General features: G+C 41.0%; 1 protein-coding gene across 2 annotated transcripts in view; it reads right to left on the bottom strand.

Annotated features, from left to right (window-relative positions):
• Positions 1-26043, bottom strand: part of CTNNAL1 (catenin alpha like 1) — a 138566-nt gene that overhangs the window by 82882 nt on the left and 29641 nt on the right. For both annotated transcript variants that reach the window (XM_084620180.1, XM_084620179.1), the window contains exons 2-4: positions 22415-22604; positions 15023-15210; positions 6889-7008 (exon numbers count right to left, since the gene is read on the bottom strand). In XM_084620180.1, coding sequence (XP_084476306.1) covers positions 6889-7008; positions 15023-15210; positions 22415-22604 — 498 coding nt within the window. The remainder of the gene's footprint in view (positions 1-6888; positions 7009-15022; positions 15211-22414; positions 22605-26043) is intronic.

The raw sequence follows: 26043 nt of genomic DNA, 5'->3' as shown, positions 1-26043 counted from the left end.
CACCTACTGTTAGTAAACCCACCCCTATATATTACTCATAGCATTACACTTTTCATCCAGACACTTTTACCTTGAAGATACGTTTCTTTGCAATAATCTGTTGCCATAAATCTCCCTCATCAGCAGTTCTCAGGGAGGGAGGAAGGGGCCGTGAGCAGTTCTCAGGGGAGGGAGGAACAGAAGGGAAGATAACATTTCTTTTACCTTCTTTCACAGAAAGGGCATTTCTCCTAAAGCTGCATCCTTATCAACCCTTACAAGCAACAGAGAAGAAAAGAATCTGCAATTTATATATTAGACAAAGAAATACTGCCTACATATGCCTTTGTCCCCTAATGCCACGTTAGCACATTAGCAGCTTATTGTTATACTTAACCCTAAAATATCCCAACAGTACTGTCCAGCAGATAGGGAGTCTAGTGCAGCCCTGATGAAGTCTAACCACCAGGCTCTACCAGCCCAAGGACAGATTTTCCACTACATCCAGCCTGAACTCTGCTCTACAGCACAACCCCCAAACAACTACAAGGGCCTGTCTACAATCCTAGGTCACACTTTGGCCTCCATGTTCATTATACCACATGCACGACTGCATCTCATATGCCTTCAGGCCTGGCCAAGGCCTACATACACCTCAAACAGACACAGTCTTTCCAAATGAATCACTGTGCCTCCAGAGGTACTAGACTCTCTCAGACAGTGGAAACACCCCCTGAATGGGAATCCCATTTTCACATCTACCACTTTTGAAAATTCTTCTCACAAATGCTTCTCTCTTCGGTGGGGGGGGGGGGCATGAATAGGGTGCCAGAGCACAGGGCAAATGGGTCCCCATAAGAGATAGTTCCAGAATGTTGATGGGGAACAAAGAGCAGTCTCTATGCATGTCAGCACTTCTTTCATGACACAGCAGGCCCTTCTATCAGGGTAATATTGGACAACAAGACAGCTATATACTACATACACCAAAGAAGGGGAGCAAGATCCCAATTCTTATTTGCAGAACCACCAAGGCTGTGGAACTGTTGTCTCTTCCATCACTTAGAAAGTTCTGCAGTTTATCTACAGGGCCTTTAGAACATAGTTGCAGACTCAGTGAGCAGGAGCTCCGATTAGGACCACAAGTGGGAGCTCAACAGCTCCTTTTTCCACAGAATCGGTCACACCTGAGCCTCCCGAAGGTAAACCTCTTTGCAACCTCAACCAATGTTGCTTTTTCTGGTCCAAGAAAGGATGCAGCCACAGCTCCATGGGAGATGCCCTGCTACTACTTTGGTCCTGCATCCTGCTCTATGCCTACACAGCTACACCTCCAATCCTGAGGACCTCAATCAAATTGATGTAAGAAAGCCATTGCCCTATCTTTGATTGCACCTTCGTGGCTGAAACAAGTGTGGAACTCGGATCTGCTTCAGATCTCTGTGGTGATGCCTCTCTGCCTTCCCTTTGGAGGGACTGGGGGAGGGAATCTCCTGTCACAGAGTCCCAGCACCTAGAATCATCCGAATCTCTCATCTTTGAGCCTAAAAGTATGGCTCCTCAGCAGTTCTTGGGCATAGAGTTGAACTGCTCAGCTAATGTTCTGTCGGTCCTCTTGTGTAGCAGGAAACTGACTACTTGTAAGACTTATCTGCAAAAGTGAAAACACTCATTCCTGGTACTGTCACCACTCTTGCCAAGAGTCAGAAGCGCCACTCTCAGTGATCCTATATTACCGGTTGGACCTCAAGGCACAAGGTCTGTCAATTAATTCAGTTAGAGTACACCTGGCTGCCATTACAGCCTTCTACTCACCTATCAAAGGGGTTTCAGTCTTTGCCAGTCTAACCATGGCAACATTCCTTACGGGTTTATACAATGTATTCCCTCTTATCCAGAACTCTGTACCTCTATGGAACCTCAAACTGGTCCTCAACGCCTTGAGAAATGGCCCACATTTGTGTCAATGGCTACCTGCTCACTCTCCTATCTCAAGACTTCATTCCTGATTGCCATCAACTTGGCCAAAAGAATGGGTGATTTAAGGGTACTCATGGCAGACCTACCACACACCATCTTCTACTAAGACCAGGGCATGCTGCGCCCCCATCCTCGATTCCTTCCTAAAGTCTGGGTGAAATTTCATATCACACAAGAGATCCATTTATCAGTATTTTATCGTAAGCCCCACACCTAAAGGGAGGAAGATATTCTCCACAAATTAGATGGTGAGGGCCCTCACCATCTACCTTGACAGCACTAAGACCTTTAGGACTTGCTCATACTTTTTGTGTCCTTTACCAAGAAGATGAATGGATGGCCAATTTCCACTCAAACTGACATTACCCAGGGTACAATCTGGACTGATGAATAGCTGTCCCCCCTCAGTTCTCCAACCTGGGATGCCTTTTACACTGTTTTGTTGTGAGAGCTACCACTCCTTGTCTGTGCGCGCACAGCCTCCAGCATGTAAGTTACTCCCAGTTATATTGTGTGCGTGCTATGGCCAGCCACTAATGAATTACACTGCAGAGCAACACCAGCAAATTCTCAGTCCCAGACTTTCTCCTAGAAAGGTGTGTCTTGTACTGCCCAGCCCTCTCCTGGACAATACAAGCTCATATAAAGTCTGTCATTTTATTAATAGAAAATGATATGCACAAATCCTGTTATACCAAATGAAGTTTCCCAAACACATCAATCCAGACATACTGGTTTAGATAAAACAACAAAACAAGTTTATTAACAACAGAAGGATAGATTTTAAGTGATTACTAGTAATGAGGCATAAAAGTCAGAATTGGTCATAAGAAAATAAAAGTAAAACACAACTAATGCCCAACTTGACAAGTTAAGTGAATTAAAAGCAGTCTCTCTCACTACATGTTCCAACAGTCTACCTGGCTGAATTTCTTTCAGACAGGATTCCACTCCAGTCCAAAGCTGTTTCCTTTGTTCTTCAGGTACTGTGGATGCCATGGATAGAGAGAAAGGGAGGAATAATTTGGGGCATCTCCTTTTATAGTTCTTTCTCTTCTTCAAGAATCATCACCAGCAGAGGTTCACGAGAAAGCATGTCTGTGTGGATGGGAACCCCAAGCTGTTTCTTTGTCAAGATGTAGATTTTCACCCACATCTTCCTTCCTGCCAAAGAACAGCCACTTAACCAGTTGACGGTCCATTTGATTTTGAGGACGCCTGGCTGAGGCGTTGGTTAGCCTTCTTTTTTCTGGGGAATTGGTTTGTCGCTGCTCTCCCCAGACTTGGAACATGTATTAGTAATATCATACAGAGGAATCCTATAACTTTACGTGCAATGTCGCTACACATTTTACCAGGACAATAATGATCAGCAAATTATGAGTTTTTCAAATGATACCTCCTAAGGCATACTTTGTACAAAATTTGTCCTAGTCCTGTAAAAGGGGTGCATATAGGGGTATAGGCTGTCAGAGTAGGTATCACATGGTACCTGAACTTATTATGAAACTGGTGGGATACATCACCCTCACAATGACAGCCCACTCCACGAGGGCTCAGTCCTTCTCTGTAGCCCTCCTTTAAGATGCTACCATAGCAGAAATCTGCAGGGCTGCAACCCGGTCCTCAGTTCACATGTTTGCCAAACATTACACGATCAGACGTGCATCCAGAGGTGACAATCTTTGGTGATGCAGTCCTCTGAACTGTCTTGAATTCGCCTCCTTAGCACCCGCCTCCACACTGACATGCCGCATGGGAGGCTCCTTTCGTGAAGCACCCATAGGGACATACTCTCCAAGGAGAGGTTACTTACCTGTACAGTAACGTGGAGTTCCTCAAGGTGTTTTGTCCCTCTGTGTGCTCTACCTTTCTGCCCTCCTTCCTACCTGCTGTGGAGTCTTCCAGCCACCATAGCTGAGAAGGAACTGAACAGGCCATGGGTCCAAGCCTCCCCATAATACCTCACCCGGGAGCATGAGGCAATCCATTGCACAGGCACAGACCTGTAGACACTGCTATATACAATCTCCAGTGGAAGGTGCACAGACCCATACACATCCTATGGTGGAGCACCACAGGACAAAACCACCTTGAACTCAAGTTACGGTACAGGTAAGTAACCTCTCCTCCTTTTCTCCAGCTGCTCAGTTGCATTAAAGAAGAGAAGGAAGTCTTAGGAATTCTGCAGGACAGCTACAAAGACCTCTTCCCTTTAAAACTCAGGAGCCTGATTCTATAGCAAATGACATTATGTAGTCGGCATTTTTTAGGCAATTGCTAGAAGCTTAACTTTACTGAAAAATTTATTCACATAGAATATAAGGGAAAGTCACTATCTTTGTAATTCTGCCTTTCTGATATTATCTTGCACGATTCTCACTTTTAGTCTTAGACCCCTAGTGTGAGGCAAGCAGAACTCTACCAAGACTGAAAGATTTTTAGGAGCATAAAAGGGCCGCCATCCCCCCTTTATAAGGGCAATCATTCTTTGCTCCTGGTAATGCAACACCACAAAGCTTAAGCACCACCCTTGAAACTTTCCAGATAATTCCTGATTTAGCAGGAAATGAAGGCTCCTATGATATAGTAAGGATTGAATCAGAAGGAAAACCAGAAATAAGAAAGAGGTGGCAGGCTACAGAAGGAATCCTTTCACTGGCCAGGTAACAGAACTGACTGGCAGGCTTAAAAATTGCTAAGAGTAGAGCTCTGTGGTCACTGCCACAGCTCTTCAAAGTTTTATTGCTCTGAGTGTAGAGTTCTGCCCGTCTCACAGCAGGGAGCTGAGACAAAGCAGTCAGAATCCTGCAATAATGGTATCTTTAGGGATTTTAACCCCACTCTGTTTTTAGCTTTCAGGGTTTTTAAAAACTTTCTTTTTTTAAAAAAAGGTGTTTACAACTTTTCCAGTTAGTTACCAATATTTAGTAAGCATTATGTAAATACTGTCCTGTCAACATAAAAAATATGAAAGCAATTTCTTAAAAAAAAAAATAAGGTGGGAAAACTTAATTAGAACACACTTAAAAAGGCAGGAAACTGTTTGTTTTTTTTAAAAAATAGAAATGTAGTGATGCTAATCAAAAGCTACTTACATCTTTGAAATCATTTTGCTTTTCCGTTGCATTCCTTTACCCCAACATTCACTGGTATTTAAGTGCATTTAGACTATAAGCTCTTTAGAGCAGGGACAGTCTCTATTAGGAAAATGACCCATTTCTGATAATGGTCATCAGTAACTGGTCCTCCTCAAAAAGTGTTAAGATTATTTGGCTTCTAGTAAAGCTGAAACAGTTCATTTTCAGCATCCTTACAGGAAGGATGAGATGCAATGTTCCATTAGGACTCCTACATGCTCATAACTGTTACATAAACAGTTTTGACTTGTCTTTAGTAGCAGCTGAGTAGAGCACAGCTTTAAAAAAGATCTGAATTACTTTTGAAATTCAGCATCCACACTCCTGCACACAGTACATGTGTTTAATCTGTATGTCTAATAACAAGCTACTAAGGCCCCAACCCTTTAACTGCACCCACATCCACACACTTCTGACTTCAACAAGGCTCCTTGTGGGCATAAGGGTTTGCCAGAGTGGATCCCTTTACAAGATGTAGCCATAAAACCCCCCCACAAATTACTACTACGCTTAGCATAATTCTACAATAATTTTCACAAATCAAGTAATGTTCAATAGCCCAATCACTATATAGTTTTCTGAATAGCAAAAGTGTAAATACGCCCAAACTAGTTTTCACTAACCTTCTGGAAAAGTGTTCACAGTTAATCATAGTCAGCCTTGATCACTGTAGTAGTTAAGCAAGTGTTGAGGGGAATGAGAAAGAAGGGGGGGGGAGGGAGAGTGCTTTATGACAAGATTTTATTTCATCAGCCAGAAGTTATGCGTTTGATGCAAGAATTACTGAGTGAAATTAACTGGTCGCAGTTAGGCAGATAAATCATCATAATGGTCCCCTCTGATCTTAAAAACTCTTAAACAAATGCAGAACACAAGGTCAAGCCTCTAGAGTACATTAAAGGAAACAGTGCCTTGTTTCTCTGAGATGTTCACATTTCACCCTGAGAACAATGAACATACCTAAAGTTTTGCACACACGCCTAGTGTTATTAAACATAATGAAAACACCGACAGTGATGTTTCCCCCTGATAAAACTATGGGACAGCAGCATATTGAAGCCCAAACTACAAAACGACCATTTCAGGAAAGAGGCCTGGCTTCCTTATATTCCTTCAAAACAGTTGCTGATGGATTAAAGCAGAATCAGTGATCAGGCCACATTGTCCAAAGAGAATCAAAATTTTGCAGTAACTTCAGCAAGAAATACACAAACAGATCACAGTCTTCATTTGATCTGGGCAATATTTAGCCTTAATGTGTCACTGACTCGGGGAATATCTGTCCCTTCATAGGATTCAACTGCCAGTGAGACTTAGGAGAAAAGGAAAAGCTGTAGTTTCCAGGCTGGAGTTTCCCTACTTATCTGTAGCTTGTTTGATGCTGTTCTTTGAGAAGACTGTGCCTTGGGATTGCAGTGAAGGTGCTCATCTGCGTTACATGCAAGGTATTAAGTAACAAGAACATGGAGTTAAGCACCTGTTTTGGCAGCTTTCAAATGATAAAATACTGGCAATTTGGTAATATGATGCCAGAGCAGGCTATTCACATAGCTCCACCCCTTGCTTCTGGAAAGTGATGCGCTAAGAATGGCGCTCCCCAGTGAGAGGAGGGGAAAGGAAACTGGGGTTTGGAAACGTCTGCAGGATAAGGATACAAGTATTCATTGTTTTTTTGTAGTCACACCACAATCATTTTTCCTTTTAAAAAAGAACCCAAACACCACTGTTGAATAGAGCCAAAAGTCACAATTACTTGAAATAAACCTTGAAGCTTTTCATCAGTACTTACATTTTGTCGGTCTCCAGTTAAATGGGCGAACTCCACCATTTCATTTCCAAACTGACTGAATATTTGCACAAACTCTTGAAAACTATTCACTTTCTCTAGCTGTTCCATTGTTGCAAGAACCTGTAATATGTTGAAGAAAATTAGTTATGATGGCTATTTGTAACCTGTAAAACTGCAGCAGAGTAAAATAAAATTAGGAATATTCCTAAAAGCTTAGAAAGTGTTGTGCAGAAGCTTCTAAAGCAGATTTTCATACATTTACATATTAAGCTACATTTTATCTATTAATGAATAGTAATTATTTACTTAATTTCATCTTTAACAAAACTTTGCAATAAAACTGCTCCTTCGGTAAATAGAGGAGGAGGAAATTTGACTACCAAATGCTATGAGTTGAGAGACAGGGTGCTTGGATTATATACAGATCAATTGGGTCATGTAAGACCATTATTTCAAGTGTTGGAAATGAAGGAAAAGGTGGAGAAAAGCTCTTTTCTTGTAGATGGAAAAATATTTTAAATCATTCTGTTTCAATTAAAATATGAGACCCATTTGTTCTGAAAGCCAACAAGGATAAACATTTTATATTCCCTTTCCTCTCAGAACAAAATCATTTCCCTTTTCTCCTACTATCTGAAGAAATAAGTTTTAGAAGATCCAGTTTCCCTACTTTAAAAAAAGGGTTTTCAAAGTCCAAGCATCCTATTCAGCCCTGTGGGAGCATCGGGGCTTGTGGCTCTGGGCTTTAGCCCCATAGCTCCTGGCTTTAGCCTCATGGCGGGTGCCTGGGCTTGAGGCTCAAGGATTCAGCCAGCCGCTCCAGGCTTTAGCCTCAAAAGGAGAGCTGGGGCTTGTGGCTCTAGTTATGGGGCCCTGTGACCCGCATGAAGTGGCTCGCAGCCCCCCACCCGCATTAAGAACCAATGGTCTACACTTCAGGGCAGATTTCTAAAGAATCATAGACATGTAGGGCTGGAAGGGACCTTGAGAAATCAAAGTCCAGCCCCCTGCGCTGAGACAGGACCAAGTAACCCTAGCCCATTGGTCCCCAAACTTTCTGCTCCCTCCCCCGCCCCTGGAACCTGACGGGAACCACGGTCACGTCTGGGGCCATAAGCAGAGCAGGGCTTGGCGACACTCCTTCCTGCCCCTCCACACCCCCTAAATGTTCCTCTGCGCCACCCTCGGGTGGGGGGGGAATCCTGTGCCGCACAGTTTGGGGACCACTGCCTTAGACCATCCCTTACTGGTAGTTGGGCTCAGTGTTCCCTCTAACTTTTCCATCTATTTGCAGAATGAATTTTGTTATGTGCAGCACCAATACCGAGGTAGTGTGCAGATGTGTACCACCAACAGAAACAAAACATACATATACATTTCCTGGAATCTGACATTTAGGGCCCAAACCTCAGCTTGTGTAAATCGAAGTAATTCCATTGACATCATGGCTGCTGTACACCAGCTGAGAATTTGGCCCTTCAAGCTTATCATATTAGAACGGCTTCCTTATCACTATTGCAAATGCATAGACTGACGTCTTATGAACATAACCGGCTTTTCTGAAGGACAGAAAACAATGAAATCATATAATGTGCAACCCATATTTCAGGTTGCAGTTCCCTTTGCTCAGAATTTAAACTAGTGGCTGACAGTGCACAGCTGAACCTAAACTGAGATTCCTCACCCAAAGGAAATTAAAACTCCACGGTGTCTTGAAGGTATTTTTTCTCTGGTAGTAAATTGTGGTATTTTACAGTTTTGTATAAATCTTGGTTTAGGATGTGGCTCAGACGCAATAAAGGTATATATTTTTGGCAGATAAAATATTGCTTAGCCCCATAAATCACATGTAACCAGAGGTACCGCAGAACAAAGAACAGAAACATTTAATTGCTGTAACTCAGGATCTCCCTTAGGGAAAAAAAAGGTTTCTTGTAAATTACCCAATTCCTATCTTCACAGTTCTTGTCTGACCTATAAAACAGGTTATTAGATAATTGCAGGCACCGCTCAGATGAATGAAAGCAAGTTAAACACATACACTCTCACACCTCCTTAACTGAAGCAATGTGTGCGTGCGTGTTCTGTAATCCACAACGGAACACCCTAAAGTCTGTCAATTGCAAAATTGCATGGTAGAAAGAGTTAATAAACAACACATGTGCAATGCACATTTTTGATATATTCCTACCTCGGTGCTGCCAGATCTGAAATGTGGAATGTCTGGAGGCCTGACAGCCTATACAAAGGAATGGCACTACTCAGGATAATTTATTGGGGAGCTACAGAAAAGTGAGAGCAAGAAAAATGCCTACCTGAGCTGGCCGGGGCTTATGTGGTGACAGGTTGGTGCATGTGTTTGGAAGGAAACTTGGACATCTCTCAGAGGTGAAGCACTCTCCATCTGGAGAAAGTGCCCAGGAGATTTGATAGCGCAAGTGACCAGGACTCAGGAGTGGACCGTTTGTCTAACAAGGAAACCCAGCAGGGTCCGGGACACAGGATTAGGGGAGCCCAGCAGAGAGGTTCCTGTAAGACTTATCTTACATCTGTTATTGTGATATCCAGAGAGATCGGGCGCCAAGGAGGACAAAGGCAAAGCAGAGATTGTGTGCGTGTCTGCTGCAGGGTCTGAGCACTTTCTGAGGGGGAGCTTGGTGGAACTGTGTGTGGGTGAGCTCCTGTATGGGTGCACTGTCAGGAGCCTCAGATCAAGGGCAGAAGGGACTCTGGGGGAGAGGTGTCTCTCCCACCTGCAGCCCCGGAGCTGGGGGAGAGGCATCTCTCCTTACTGTAGCCCCACAGCTGGGGCCAGGTGTCTCCCCACCATAGACCTCCATGCCTCATGCTCCCCCATTACTGCCCTCCATCTCATCCCTATTCCCCAGCTCACCCTACACTCCCCTGTGGCTACAACCCTGTGGGTCCACCTGTAGTAATCAGGTGCGCGGCCCTTGATGGTTTCCTGTGCAGCCTTGCAGGCGCACACCTTAGAGGGAACACAGTTTGGACTCTCTCGAACTTGTGCACATCTTTCCTAAAGTGTGGTGCCCAGAACTGGATGCAGTACTCCAGCTGAAGCTTCACCAATGCCAAGTAGAGCAGGACAATTATCTCCCATGTCTCACATACAAAACTCCTGTTAATACACCCCAGAATGACATTAGCCTGTTTGCAACTGCGTCACACTGATGACTCATTCTGATTCACTATAAGCCCTCAATTTTTTTCAGCTGTACTATTGTCTAGACAGTTATTCTGTATTTTGTAGTTGAGCATTTGAAGTATTTTGCTCGTCTTTACTGACTTTAGTCTTGTTTAATTCAGACCAATTCTCCAATCTGTCAAGGTCATTTGGAATTTTAATCCTGCCCTCCAAAGTGCTTACAACCCTCTTCCCATCATAGTGTCATCTGCTAATTTTATAAATACTCCATTCCATTAATGAAAATATTGACCAGTACCAGACACAAGACTGGACCCAACGGAACGCCATTAGATATGCCCACACAGTTTGAAAGCAAGCCATTGGCAACTACAGTTTTTATGGTCTTTCAAGCAGTTGTCCATCTACCTTATAGTAATTTCACATAGGCCGTATTTCTCTAGTTTGCTTATGACAATGTCATGTGAAATTGTGTCAAAAGCTTTACTGAAAATCAAGATATATCCAGTGTACTGCTTCCCTCCTATCCACTAGGCCAGCAACCCTGCCAAAAAAGGAAATTAGGTTGTTCTGGCATGATTTGTTCTTGAAAAATCCATGCTGAATAGTCCTTATAAACCTATTATCCTCTAGATGCTTACAAATTGTTTTGTTAATGTGTTCCAGTATCTCTCCAGGTATCAAAGTTAGGCTGACTAGTTTATAGTGCCCCAGGTCCTCTTTATTCCCCTTTTTAAAGACTGGTACTATGTCTGCTCTTCTCCAGACCTCTGGTCCTCACCAGTCCTCCATGAGTTTTCGAACATAACTGCTAACAGTTCTGAGATTGCTTCAGCTAGTTCCTTAAGGACTCTAGGGTGAATTTCATCAGGACCTATCAATTTGAACATACAGCGGACCCTTGCTACAGCGTACATCGCTAGAGCGCGGATTCGCATATAGCACGGTCACGGCAATGGATCCCAAATTTAAATATCTAAATTGGGATCCATGGTAACGCTGCCCCTGCTATAACGCGGTATCGCGCATGGATCCCGAACCCCATGTTCTAGCGAGGGTCCAGTGTATCTAACTTAACTAAATATTCTTTAGATATCTGTTCTTTCCCTATTTTGGTTTGTGTTCCTTCCACCTTGATGTTAATAATTATGCTGAGTATCTGGTCACCATTAATGTTTAGTGAACACTGCAGCAAAATAAGCATTAAACACCTCAGCCTTCTAGAGGTCATCAATTTTTAGCTCTCCTTCCCCATTAAGTGAAAGACCTACACTTGGCTTCACCTTTCTCTTGCTCCTAATGTATTAAATCTCTTTGGTTTCCTTTTATGTCCCTTGCTTGGTGTAATTCATTTTGTGCTGCAGTCTTTCTGATTTTATCCCTAGATGCCTGTGTTCTTCTTTTGTAATCCTCCTAAGCAATTCATCCAAATTTCCACTTTTTGTAGGATTGCTTTTTGATTTTCAGATCATTAAAGAGCACCTCATGGAGCCATATTGACATCTTACTGTTTTTCCTATTTCTTCTTTGTATTAAAAGAAAAACTGCAAACTCTCATGATGCAGTCTCCTTGAAAAACTGCCAGCTCTCCTGAACAACTTTTTCCCTTAGATTTTCTTCCCATCAGTTCTCTGAGTTTGCTGCAGTCTGCTTCTTTCAGGTCCATTATCCTCATTCTGCTGCTCTAACTCCTTCCTTTCCTTAGGAATCATGAAAGCTACCATTTCATGATTACTTTCACCCAAATTGCCTTCCACCTTCACGGTCGCCACCAATTCCACCCTGTTGGTCAGCATTAAGTCTAAAATGGCTGTCCCTCTGGTTACTTCCTGACATTCTGAAACAAAAATGTCCCCAGTACATTCCGAAAATTTACTGGAAATACTGTGTTTTGCAGTATTATTTTTCCAACAGATCTCTGGGCAATTGAAGTCCCCCATTACAACCAGGTCTTGTGTTTTCAATATTTCTATTTGTTCTAGAAATGCTTCATCCACCACCACTTCCCAATTTGGTGGTCTACAATAGACCCCTACCATGATGTTACCCCCCACTTTTTTTTTTAATATATAAACTTTTTACATCTTTTCACAGAGACTTTCAACTGCTCTGCCTCTCACCTTCTTCTGGACCTCAAATCAAGTGCATTATACATCAAGACTATATACAGCACCTACTCCCTTTTACAGCACCTGTTCTTCCTGAACAATTCATACTTCTCTGTACCAATATACTAGTCACGAGATTTATTCCATCAAGTCTCTGTGCTGCCAAATAAGACAGAGCATTTAGCTTATGTACAAATACTTCCAGTTCATCTTGTTTAAGTCTAAGCAAGAAGTATGGGAATTATCTTCGTATCTTGTGCCATGCAGATCACATTCTCATTTATTTACATATCTGACTGCCAAAGATGGTTGACAGCAGTAGGACCATCAATAGTCCAAGCAGGAGCAGGCATAGTTGAATCTGCTAAATAGAATCCTTCAAGTTACTGTCACTAATGCAACAATGGCATCATACTGCTCACCTTTGCAGAAATTTACTAATTTTAAATTATTAACTAGGGCTGTCAATTAATCGCAGTTAATTCACATGATTAACTCAAAATTAATAGCGATTAAAAAATTGCTATTAATCACACTTAGACTATCAACTGAAATGTATTAAATTTTTAGATATTTTCCTACATTTTCAATTCACTTCATACAAGTACTGAAGTGCAATCTCTTTATCGTGAAAGTTTAACTTACAAATGCAGATTTTTTTTGGTTACATAACTGCACTCAAAAACAAAACAGCATAAAACTTTAGAGCCTACAAGTCCACTCAGTCCTACTTCTTATTCTGCCAATTGCTAAGACAAACAAGTTTGTTTACATTGACGGGAGACACTGCTGCCTGCTTCTTATTTACAAGATCAGCTGAAAGTGAGAACAGGCATTCACATGGCACTTTTGTAGCTGGCGTTGCAAGGTATATACATGCCAAATATGCTAAACATTCATATGCCCCTTCATGCTTTAAGCCACCATTCCAGAGGACACGATTCCGTGCTGATTATGCTTGTTAAAAAAAATAATGGGTTAACTAAATTTTGACTGAGCTCCTTGGGGGGGGGGGGGGAGAGAATGGTACGCCTCCTGCTCTGTGTTTTACCTGCATTCTGCCATGTATTTCATGTTATAGCAGTCTAAGAGGAGGACCCAGCACATGTTCGTTTTAAGAACACTTTCACTGCAGATTTGACAAAAACACAAAGGTGGTACCAATGTGAGATTTCTAAAAATAGACACAGCCCTCGACCCAAGGTTCTGAAGTGCCTTCCAAAATCTGAGAGGGACGAGGTGTGGAGCATACTTTCAGAAGTCTTAAAAGAGCAACACTGATGCAGAAACTACAGAACCCAAACCACCAAAAATTAAAATCAACCTTCTGCTGGTGGCATCTGACTCAGATGATGAAAATGAACATGCATCAGTCTGCACTGCTTTGGATCGTTATCAAGAAGAACCAGTCATCAGCATGGACGCATGTCCTCTGGAATGGTGGCTGAAGCATGAAGTGACATATGGATCTTTAGCGCATCTGGCACGTAAATATCTTGCAATGCCAGCTACAACAGTGCCATGCAAACGCTTGTTCTCACTTTCAGGTGGCACTGTAAACAAGAAGTGGGCAGCATCATCTCCTGCAAATTGTAATCAACCTTGTTTGTCTGAGTGATTGGCTGACCCAGAAGTAGGACTGAGTGGACTTGTAGTTTTACATGTAAAGTTTTACATTGTTTTATTTTTGAATGCAGTTTTTTTTTTTACCTAATTCTACATTTGTAAGTTCAACATTCATGATAGAGATTGCACTAAAGTACTTGTATGAGGAACTGAAAAATAATTGTTTTGTACAGTGCAAATATTTGTAATCAAATATAAATATAACGTGAGCACTGTACACTTTGTATTCTGTGTTGTAAGTGAAAATATATTTGAAATGTAGTAAACATCCAAAAATATTTAAAATAAATGGTATTCTATTGTTGTTTAAATCGCACAATCACAATTAAATTTCTTTAATCACTTAACAGCCCTAGCTAGTATTACCATGTGGCTTTATTTCTTGCACTTAAGTTTCATTAATTGTATATATGAAACAACCAACATTAAAATTAAGGTATATTTCCTAAATCTTTTTTTTACTTCACCAATTGAAGATATTTAAGACTCAAAAAGTTAAATCACATAACATTTGTGTTTGCAGTGTTGTTGTAGCCATACTGGGCGCAAGATACGAGACACACAGGTAGAGGAGGTAATAATTTTTATTGCTGACAGTTGGTGGAAACCTGTTTAAAAAGGTCGTGCTGGATCAACAGAAGAGATTTTCATTGACCATTTTACCAACAGCCATCCTTTGCACCCAACAGGAAATATAATAGCCATTTTTTTTTTCGTACCAAAGTAAATGAACACTAATACACCACCTCATCTTTCTCCTCACAAAACAGCACCTCAAGTCTTTTGACAAAATGCTCAAAGTCACCAAAATAACTTTAGACACTTGCCCAACCACCACCACACTTCATACACTGGGTAGATTAGTTAAATACTGCCACAAGGTATATAATTTTTTTGTTTTAACTTCCCACCCCAACTCTAATAAGTACCACTAATAGATTACACAGATGTAGCCATATTGACAGACAAGAGAATATAAAGCAAAGTATGTAAAAATTATTTGCAAATGTGACCTAAAGTCTCGTTTCAGTATTTCATGAAATAAAGAATCTAAATAGACTTTTTTACAAGCTTCACAGTTTCTTCTCTTAAAATATATATAGTTAAACCCAAGAGGAAAAACACATAGTTCTTTAATACTAAGTGTAATGCAAAGTATTACCTCATTTGGTATCAAATGCTCTCACATCTCCAGTACATATAGTTTCAGAAATAACAAAAGACACTTAAGTACCTTGTTTCTGGAAGCTATAATTTGTTTAATAACTATTCTGTCTGCCAGCACCAGCACCTTTGTCACTGAAGAAAGCAGCAATCTTGCAGCTTTTACTACTCCCGTTTTGTCTGTAAAAATTGTTATCCGGCCATCAGATTCTGGATGATCCAAGTTAGTTACATCTGTAAGTTGTGCAATTGTTTCACCTAAAAAAACCCCAAAAATAAATAAATAACTTTTGTGCTTTTAAAACAGAAAAAAGCTGAGAACATAAAAAAAGCCTAAATTAGCGCAGGGATAAGTGGCACCTGTCTTGCTGACCTATTGCTTGCTCCGTTTTGTCTTGTCTTGTTTCCTATTACTAACTATAGGAGATCCTATCTCCTCACTTCAGCTCCCAGCTGCTTGATATTCGCTCCTTCTCTTCCTCACACATGAACAAAATTTTGGTTTTGCCCTCAAGAGCTTGCAGATTTAATTTTGCTCTGGAAAAAATGAAAGTTAGAATTTCTCTCCTACTTTTTATTTTTAATGACAAAAATTAAGCTCATGCAAGCACTGGAACAAAGCAGGAGACCCCATAGCCCAACCAGCATTTATTCTGTCAAGCCCCGGCTAGAATTCTCACAAGCTAGCGGATTTGTAGATTTCATTTTGCTTTAAAAATTCTCAAGTGTAAAGAATAAGCAGCCCCCAAACGGGAATTTTAAATAGCCAATAAAACAGTTTTGTATCTGTTGGGCTACTGAGGAAGTACTGCAATGAAACTACTGTGTACAGGTTTTAGGCAGGCACCAGGCTCACCAGCCATTTTCCCTTGCACATACTAGTGTCATACTTATGCATCCAGGAAGGGCTCTACAAATAGCCTATATTCTATTTGCAACCAGCACCCCCTTCTGATATACTGAAATCCATTAGTCAAGCAAACTGAAATGCTTCAATCAGGCTATACTTCACCATACAGATCTGCAGTGGCTCGGCACTTTATGGATGAAGTGTTTCAAGCCAATAAGACTTCAGCCCGATCCCTGCAGAAATTTACACAATTAACTGAATGTGAGTAGTCTCACTGAGCTCAGAACTATTTAGGCGCTGAAGTCTTTCTGAAGGATCTGGACATACGCATTTTCACAAACTGTCCAGTTACTGCATATATGTGAGTATAGATATATGGAGTAACATTCATAAACTATTGTGTATGATACATTAACTGCTATAGGAGGAGCAATTTACATGTCTAGCACTCATAACTCCAGTCATCCACGTTCTTCCAAATATTTGATTACAATCACTCAGGATACAGTCAAAAGTGGCAAGGAACGTAGGTGCCATATGATTCATCTTTGTAAAAGGTAGTGCAGCTAATAGCTACATACACATCTATATACATTCTAAATTTACTGTCAAAAGGCTTGAAAGGAAAGAACAAAGATCCCACTTCCAATTAAATTATTTTGCATCAACTACTTTGTAGTTCACCAAATATTAACAGGAAAGTGTCTGTATATTTGTCATGCCTCACGTAGACAGAAACAAACATCTGAGTTCACAAAGTCTGTGAGGAGTGCAGCAGAATACTGTCTTTGACAGAAAGTAACAAATATTAATTTGACAAGTTGTGCTAGGGAACTGCTCTGAATATTAATGCCAGTTGTAGTGGTACTTGATTCTGTACAGAAGAATTCATGTTCAATTGCTGAAGCCGCTGAAGACTGGAAGAAGCCTGAAAAATCTATTTTCTGACTTGCAATTATGTAATGTAAAAATATGAATTCATAAAACACTGATCATGTTGCAAAACCACGCAGTTTTCTAACAGATGATTAATCTCCACAATCACCAGCATCCACAGAGAAAGCATTATACAAGTTTCTACTAGAAGTGTGTTTCTGCCAACAATAATTCTCCGTTTCAGAAAGTTATGCTCTCTAATTAAATACTGAAACACTATACCCGTTCATTAGTTAATGTCTCAGGTAAATATCCCAAGAGAAAACAGATGCAATCATGAAAGCAGTATGTCAACTGTAAACTGCAATGGCTTCCTTTGCTGCGTTTAAAGACTATTTTCATCATTTGGCCTGGTGAAAGAATGGTTACTTACCTTACAGTAACGGTGGTTCTCTGAGATGTGTTGTCCACACAGATTCCATTCTTGGTGTGCATGTACCCCATGGGCATGAGTTTGGATTCTTTCAGCCCGCAGCGAATACTGGGGCCGTGCATGCACCCCAGATGCCCTCCTCCCCCAAGAGCATAAAGGATAAGTAGGCCCAACTGTCCCTCAATGCCTTTGCCAATACAGAATCCAAATGATATAGCAGGAAAAGCTGGTGGGTCATGGAATCTACGCAGCACCATATGTCAAACAACCACAGTTACTGCATGGTAAGTAACCATTCTTGCTTCAAGTGACTGTCCAGATGGCTTCCACTCATGGTTACTAACAAGCAGTAGCCTATTCGCTTGTGGGTGAGTAGTCTGAGTCCTATTTAATGGCTCTGGACAGCCCTACCAAAACAGTTATCCAATCTGGAAGCCTTCACTAAGAAATAGTGTCCTGTAAACTAGCTTAATCCACACAGCTGCCCTACAAATTTTCAAAACAGGGAAATTCCTCAAACAGGCAACAGAGCTGCCTGAACTCTAGCGGAATAAGCTCTAATATAGCTAGTTGGATCTCACCTGGTTAATGTATCGCATGCCCTTACAGTTGGAGACCCAGGTTTAGTTTACACTACATAGTTATACAGGCACAGCTATGCCAGCCTAGGAGTGTTGAGAGAAAAAACAAACATAACTATGCCACCAAAACCCTCACTATAGATGCAAATATGCCAACAGAAGAGTGCTTCTGCTGTCTTAGCTAACATTTCTCAGGGGTGGTATTTCTAAGCTGCAGTAGAGCTTCTTCTATCAGATTACGTTAATTCTACTCTATGGAGATATGCAGATATAGGCTCCATAGTGTAGAAATGGCAACAGACATGGCCCCACTTAAGACAATCTCTGTGTGGATATAGGGTGCCCCGAACTCCATCAGCAAAGGCCACAAATAGTCTAGGTGTATTCCTGAATGATTTTGTTCTGCTGATGTGAAAAAACAAAATGAGATGTGAATGGACTGGTTTTCAGAGAAGTCTGAGATAAAAACTTGGGGTGAGGTCTACCCAAGGTGAAGTGATCCTGTTCTTATGAAACACTGAATAAAGGAAGACCTGTTATGAGGGACTGAATTGCCCCTATTCTTACAGCTGATGTAATGGATACTGAAAAGGCAGTCTTCATAGACAGGTGGTATAGGGAACAGGTTGCTATTGGTGAGGGAGGAGAGGGAAGGGAATAATCAACCTCGCTAACACTGCATAGGAAGTCCCAAGAGGGAGGGAACTCACACACCGAGGGAAAATAATGAATGAGGCCCTTAAGGAATCCTGCCACTGTAGGGCCTGAAAAAAATAATATGGTCCAGGACAGGAGGACGACATGAGACTGCTGCTAGATGGATGCCTTTGGAGCTAATGGAAAGCTCAGATTTGTATCAGGGTTAGCAGGTTGTCCAATATTGTTGAAATCGGTAATGTCACGTGAGAAACGTTGTGCTAAAATGCCCAGATAGAAAATCATTTCCATTAAGCTTAGTAAGTCAGTCTAGTTGAAAATATTTTGCTTTGGAGAGCAGAATATTCTGGAAACTCCGCTGAACAGCTTCTTTTGGTGGATGACATCCAGCCAGCATCCAGTCTGTCAGATGCAACAAGGCTGTATTTAGGTGTAGGATCTGACTGCTGTTCTGCAAGACTGTCAGGCAGGACTGGTAGACTAGCGTATTGAAAGGTTTATCAGATCTTAATACCAGAACTGCCTGGCTCAGCTAGGGACTATCAATCATCCACCCAGCATCTTGCTCTGTTTCTTCATGGGGCTTGGTGGGAAAGCATATGTTAGTCCCAGTGTCCAGGGGATAAGAAAGGCATCTGCCAAGTAGCCACTCTGGAGCAATGTAAGAGAGACAAGGATACCCGCCCCCCCCCAAAAAAAAATCGCACAATCACCCTGGAGCCTTTCAAGGAGTGATGGCTTCATCCATTACTAAACTTAAAAGTTTGTTGCCTTCAAATGGCAGGTCCTTGACTGTTGTCTAGAGCTCACTGGGTCACCAAGGATAGCAGCCATGATAACTATTGCTGAGGTCATAGTACGTGTCATTGTATCACAACTCATTCCACTACAACTCAGTGCATCCAGCTGTCAATTTCAGGAAGGCAGTCAGCCCTCATCCACGACAGACTTCATCTCTTCTTGGGGTTCCTCAGGGAATTTGTCTATAAACTGAGACAACTGGTCCTATGTTAAATAGTCATATTTGGAGAGGAGAGTCTGATAGTTAGCCCCCTCATCTGGAGCTAACTGATGTGCATAACTTGTGACTGAAGATGTCCAATTTCTTTAGATTCTTCTCTCCTGGTGTAGACTTAGGATGTCCCCGTTTTGGCTTCTCCTGAACCTGATGGTATATGTAACCAAAAATATTTAGACCCCTTTCAGATACCTGGTATCACCTGTCACTTAACTGCATTTTTTTTTTTTTTTGCAGGTTCCATTAGCTGCAGCACGTAGGATGTCCTAGAGTTTGTCCCATTTTGCTTGAATTACCTCCAGGGGCACATCCAAGGTCTCTGCCATCTGATTCATGAAGTCCTGGAATACCTTGAATTCATCTAATGAGGCAGGCAAGGGTGGTTTCACTTCCTCATCTGGGGAAGATGAGGAGAAAGCAGCAGTTCTTCACTTTGCAGCTGATACTCTTCCTTTACTATCCTCCTCTTGATTCTCCATTATCCGAAATGCACCCACCGCAGACTTGTTGGCGATGATCTGATTTGCCTGTTTGGAGCGGCTGATCTAGCCCTCGAGAAAGTGGATGATGCAGGCTTTCTGGAATATGGCTGCACAACACAGGTTGTTCAATAGGACCATGGATGGTAAGGATAGGAATACTGAAGCGGGAGATACATGGGGGTACCCAAGAAGGAGGATTCCTATGTGCCCAAGGTCTCTTTCTTCTACCTTTCATCGACTCCTCTTTAGAATCCCTCCCTGACTTCCAATGTGCTACCCAGGAAAGGGAAAATGGACAGATTGGAGATGAGTCCATGCTATGCCCAGCTGAAGGGTATACTTCCCACAAGGGGGTCTGTCTCTGTACGGTGGAGGTGGGTGCCAAGGATACCTCCTGAATCTGATGTACCAGTAACTCTGAAACTGTTGGGTTTGGATATCACCACCCTCAAAGAGAGAGGACTCCAGTACCCAGATCACTGATAAGTCACGTGGCATGACATATAGTTTAGGTGTCAAGATTGTTGGTTCCACGGTAACAGGTATAAGCAGACATCATCTGCACGAAGGTGGAAGGTACTGGGAATACCAAGTAGTAAGGCTCTCTTTGACAGGGTCAATGATGAGGAGCTGGTACCAAGGGTAGCACGGTCCACTGATTTAGCAAGTACCACATATGCTGTCTCTGACTTTGGTACTGGGACACTGGAAGAGGCCTTCTGAGGCTTCCAGCCCTCAGAAGAGTGATTTCAAGACAAATCATGAGTCTGATGATCTGGTGTCTCAACTTGCTGGGCACGGATGACCCAAGCCTTGGCTCATCTCTGGAGAAGTGCTCCTTTCTGTCTGAAAATATAAATACACAGTAATAGCAGATGAATGGGGCCTTTGATAAAATATGGCTCGGGATATCGGGGTGGAATCCAGCCTCCCAAGGCCATTAACAGAGAAGGACTGACTGGATGGCTGAGGCATGGTTATAGCCTTCTTCTCGGTAATCTGAAGCAGCTTGCATCGATCTTTTGGGAAATAGTTTCATGCAAGCTTTCCTTGCTTTGAGTGAATTTGGACAAAGAGCAACAAACAGAACATTGCTACAGAATGTGTCCTTCTCCAAGGCAGAGCAGACATCAGAGTACCTGTTGTTAACAGGCATCAAAGCACTCCATGAGAGACAGGCCTTAAATCTATTGTTTTTGCTTGTGCCATGATGCTAGTCACAATGTAACAAGGCGCAGGTGCTCTACCCTAAACATTTATCAAAAAAAAAAAAAAAAAAAAAAGGTCAATTTTTTTTTTGGCATGCCACTAGGTGACTAACTTAATTAACCAAACTAATTTACAATGCCCAATGTGCTAGGGTTCCATCTCACTGCCAGGTGGTATGGAGGAACTGATGGCCTACTGGGCCTGCTCTGTCCCTTCATAGCCCCAATGGACACTGGATTCTTCTGGACAGTAATCATGTGCACATCGGGTGGGAAGAGCACAAGGAGTGGAATCCATATGGACAATTACACAAAGATTATATGGCATGGGAATAAATAGTGCTTTCAAGTTTGGTTTACCTTCTAGTATTTTAATTCTGAAGGCCTTGAAAGTGAATGTCAGCAACGACAAACCAGTGGTAACGGCCTGCAATTTTTTTTTTTTTTTTTAAATCATTGATTGGAGCAATGCTTCATGTTGTACTGTGAACGTGTCTCTATAAACGGTTCTCACATATTTGGATTTTCTTCATGTTTTGAAGCTCTACACAACATTTCAGTGTTAACACTGAAGTAATTTTGTTTTTAGGGACAAATTTTGCTCCACTGGATGGATGGAAAAAAGTTACAAATATAATATAAGTTTAATATTTTCTTGTGGTTTTGTTCTTTGCTTACAGTAACTTTGTAAAACTAAAATAGAAGATTCCCTACAAATGGGAGCTTTAAAATAAGAATTTAAAAACAGTATTTACAGTGTGGTTTTATATTAAAATGTATTACAGATTGCAATAGCACAAGTTTTCAAGTTAGTTTTGTGAAGACTCAACCAGATATAAATCAAATTATGTTTCTTTAAAATAAACAATAATTTAATTCACTGATTTCCTTAATTTAAAGATTCTCTCATCAAAACTACAAATACAGGTTCTCCAATTTTGAAATAGGGAAAGTTACTGGGAGAAATGGAAAAATATGTAGATTCACCATTGGTCATCCTGAAAGTATTTTTAAAAACAACTTTAGGGTTTGTTGAGGGCGAATTGCTGGGGGTTTTTTTAAATTAAAAAGGGAAAAGTGAATCTTCTTGTGGCAAAGTGTTGCACACAATAAAGCATGACACAAGAATGCCATCATCTGTCAACTTTAGTCATAATGGTGGACATTTAAACAGCAGGTGGAGTGTGAGAGCACTGGTACCAATCAAGTATTGAATGTAGGCAGGGGTCATCACTGTAAAGGTCTCCCAAAATCATGTTTAATGGCTGCAATAGATGAAAGCAGTAGATTCTGTTTGTTTTCAGTGTCAGGTGTAGCATAGCAACATAAATGGCATATTTCTTAAATAATCACATACCTGCTCGCTTTGCCTCAACGCAAGCAATACTCATTTCCTCTTTCAATTCTCGATTTTCATTGGCTATGGCTTCTCCTACTGTAACAAATCTTCCAACTGCTAGGTTAACTGCTTGACCCACCCGCTGAATTGCTTGCAATGTCTTGTCTGACCGCTTTGGTTTATCCTTATGGTTAATAAGAGTAGTTATCTATAATAAAAAAAAAGTTAATTGTTAGGATGGCAGATTAGTCAACATTTTAACATGAAAATTACTAGCAAGTTTTGAAATACACGTGGGGCCAGACCTTCAATTTTATTAGCCAACACACGACTGCACTGAGTCACATGGAATCATGTGTTAAATATTTCTGGAAACAAATTCAAAACTGAATATTAAAAAAGCAGTTTGGTATTCCCTCTTCACTTCTGAACTCACACCCTCTTCTCATAAAAGATTAAAGATTGACTTTTATTTTTAAACTTCACAAGTAGTAATGGGAGCGGGTGTACTAAAAATAAACCATTCTAAGTCACTTGACAGGCCAATAATACTTACAATGTCCCTGTTAAAGTTGTTGTGTAATTCTAAACCGACCAGCATTGTTTTGGTTTGCCAACACATTCACAAGTCCTGCCATCTTTCCATTCTGACTGTCTATTCAGAACTTGTGTATTTTAATCAACGGCTATATCACATAAATAGAAAAAAGGCCATTTGCAGAGATGTGCATGTACCCAATCAAAATCTTAATGTTAGCAATTTGCCTAGCAAACGCATTTATGTAATCAATGCTGGAGCTAAATTACATTTTGAAGAACTTTACCCACCTCTCAAGACCGGATACGCATTTTTTAAAAAATTACTCTTAGATCAGGCTCAATTTTGGACCCATTAGCCTTGCATCAAAATAGGTCTTATTTCATAGCAGTGAAAAGAAAACGGGATTAGGAAACCTAGAACCTCCCCTACCTACTGAAAAAAAACTGCAGGACATTGCCCAGCTATAAGAAAATACTTTTGGGTGTGTGGGGTCTGTGCAAGGGGATGCTCCCACCCTACTCCAATCTAGCAAAAACAAATCCTGCTGGCTGCCAAACCTTCCCTCCAGTAACAGAAGGGCTTATGCTCTCTCACCTTCTCCCCACTATGAAACCCTTCTTTCCCTCTCCAATTCCCCAGACAAAAGAACTAACTACACTGTAGCAAACTTACTTTTGCAGCAGCATAAAATAAGTGAACATGTTTGCATTAAATATTAACTTCAATATTCCAGTCACAGTCTTACGCAGCTCCATTCATTTCACAGTTCCACAGAAATTTTAGTCAGAATACTACACTGAAACTGAACAGAAGAATCTTAATGGAAAATTTTCTTTACCTGAATAATATTCTTTCAAGATCTTCTGCCATTTCAGATACTTGCAGCAGATGGACACAGTACATAAAACCTTTCTGGGGAGGTCATCCCTCAATAAGCTCAGCTAACACCTCTAAGAACAGTTTATGATCATTTGCTAACTTTTAAAGTAAAAAGACCAAACTTAATTTAAGCTTAGACTGAAACTATATGGAGTGATGTTAGTCTGAAAAAAGTGGAGTATGAACTGGCACGAATGTCCTGAAGAGAGAGAGTAATCAAACAAGGGAAATTCCCCATTTTCTCTTTGATCATCTATGCTAATCTTGACACTCGGGACCTTCTCCAAAGCATATTCCAGACCCCTAATGGAGGCACTCGCAACCCACAGTGGCCTGCAGTATTCTCCTTCTGAATGCTGCATCTACTGAGGCTATACATCCACTCTAATATCTGAAAAATGTGTGACATGATGCAGCGGTTGCTTTACAAATTGCTAGCAGAGCTGCTTATGCACTTTTCCCATGATAAATCCAATAATTCCATAAAGTAAAACTTGAATGTTTCTGACACTTCTTACTGAAATACTCTGAAACCTTGTATAATTGGATAACACATCCTCTAATGGAGGCGTAACAGCCGTGTTAGTCTGTATTCGCAAAAAGAAAAGGAGTACTTGTGGCACCTTAGAGACTAACAACTTTATCTGAGCATAAGCTTTCGTGAGCTACAGCTCACTTCATTGGATGCATTCAATTATACAAGGTAGACTTGGGTGCTGTTTGTCCTTTCTTAGGGCCTTGATGCAGAATGAAAAGCATCTGAGCTTCTGAGACAGAGATGATTCTTAAAACTGATTACATTCAAACATTCATTACTGTTCCTTGGGATTAGGACAAAGAGGGACAGTAATATTTTGGTTCAAATGGAACAAAACAGGAAGCCTTTCACAAAAACCACAGCAATGTCTTGAACACTAGCGTGGATAAAAACAGACTTGTTTACAAAAAAATCTTAATTTGATTTTTTTTAAACTTTAAATGAAATATATTTTTCTTTTCAAAACTAAATCAATTTAAAATTAAGTTTGAAAATTATGACAACCAATGTTAAAGCCTTTTTAAAAAAGTCAAAAACCTGAACTGGTACAAGTCACTGACTAACAGACTAAGTGCTAAAACCAACTTTTGACATTAGTATCCTTCTCTGCAACTGCAGATGAGGATATCTTCATTTCAGTTTATTCAGCTAGTTCAATTCAATGACTGGTTCAATGTTGAGAAACCAATTAGAAGACACAAAAATCAGGAGAGCTTCTTTTCCTCTTTCTGTAAATAAAAACTAGGTACGAGAGGAAGAGCTCTACTCGCTGTAAAATCTTGAAGGACGTGACCAGAAACAATAAGTTCAATTCACTAACTACACATAATACTTCCTTTGTTTAATAAAGGAGTTTTAAATAAAAACATTTGATACACTTTCTTCTTATGTATCCAGCATCTTTAGTTTTAACTAATGAATAATATCAGAATTATGCTTTTGTGCATTTTTAATTCTAATTTCCATCCAAATGAATCACTTCCATCTCTTCAAGAAAATGACTTTAAACTTACCAGTTCACCATGCTGCAAGTAGTAACAAGACCTTCAGTGATAAGAACCAGAGAATTCTTCATAATAGCTTGAATGGTGATTTGGTGACAGCATTCAGAGCCGAGTTCAATTCTCAGTGGGGCAGGTGAACTGAAAACCAGCCTAAGATTCTCCACAGAACCCAGATATGACCAGAACATGCCCCCAACGCCACATTATCTAAGTGGCCCTGTGAGGTCACGCTTACTGGTAATTGGATAATCAGTGAGCTGGCATTCATCCCTATGAGGCAGACTACCCTGAAAAAGCTCCAAAATATCAGGAAGGGTATAAACTATAGAGTGAATGTCACACCAAGAACTGACACGTTCCCGAACGCTTGAATGCTGCACCAAATAGACTGATTCCAAGAGAACAACATTGAAATGACCTTATGCAAAAGCCTTTATTTCTGAAGTTTGCCCTCCAAATAGCCATGCCCTATACCTGAAATTAGACGTATTGTCACAGGTGATAGGGTCCCGTGTCAGGATATCTTTTGTCACTGAAGTTCCACAACCAGATTCACCAGGCTTGGATATTTTGGCTAGCTCAGAGTGATCAGAATCAAGTTCCCTGTGGGCCTAGTTCTCTTTTGGAGCACCTAGGACCACAAACAGGTACAGCAGGCTGAAATCCCACCTGAAGGGCACAACTA

Source organism: Lepidochelys olivacea, assembly GCF_965140295.1.
Source record: "Lepidochelys olivacea isolate rLepOli2 genome assembly, chromosome: 2".
Taxonomy (NCBI): Eukaryota; Metazoa; Chordata; order Testudines; family Cheloniidae; genus Lepidochelys; species Lepidochelys olivacea.
This window is presented reverse-complemented; position numbering and strand designations above follow the sequence as displayed.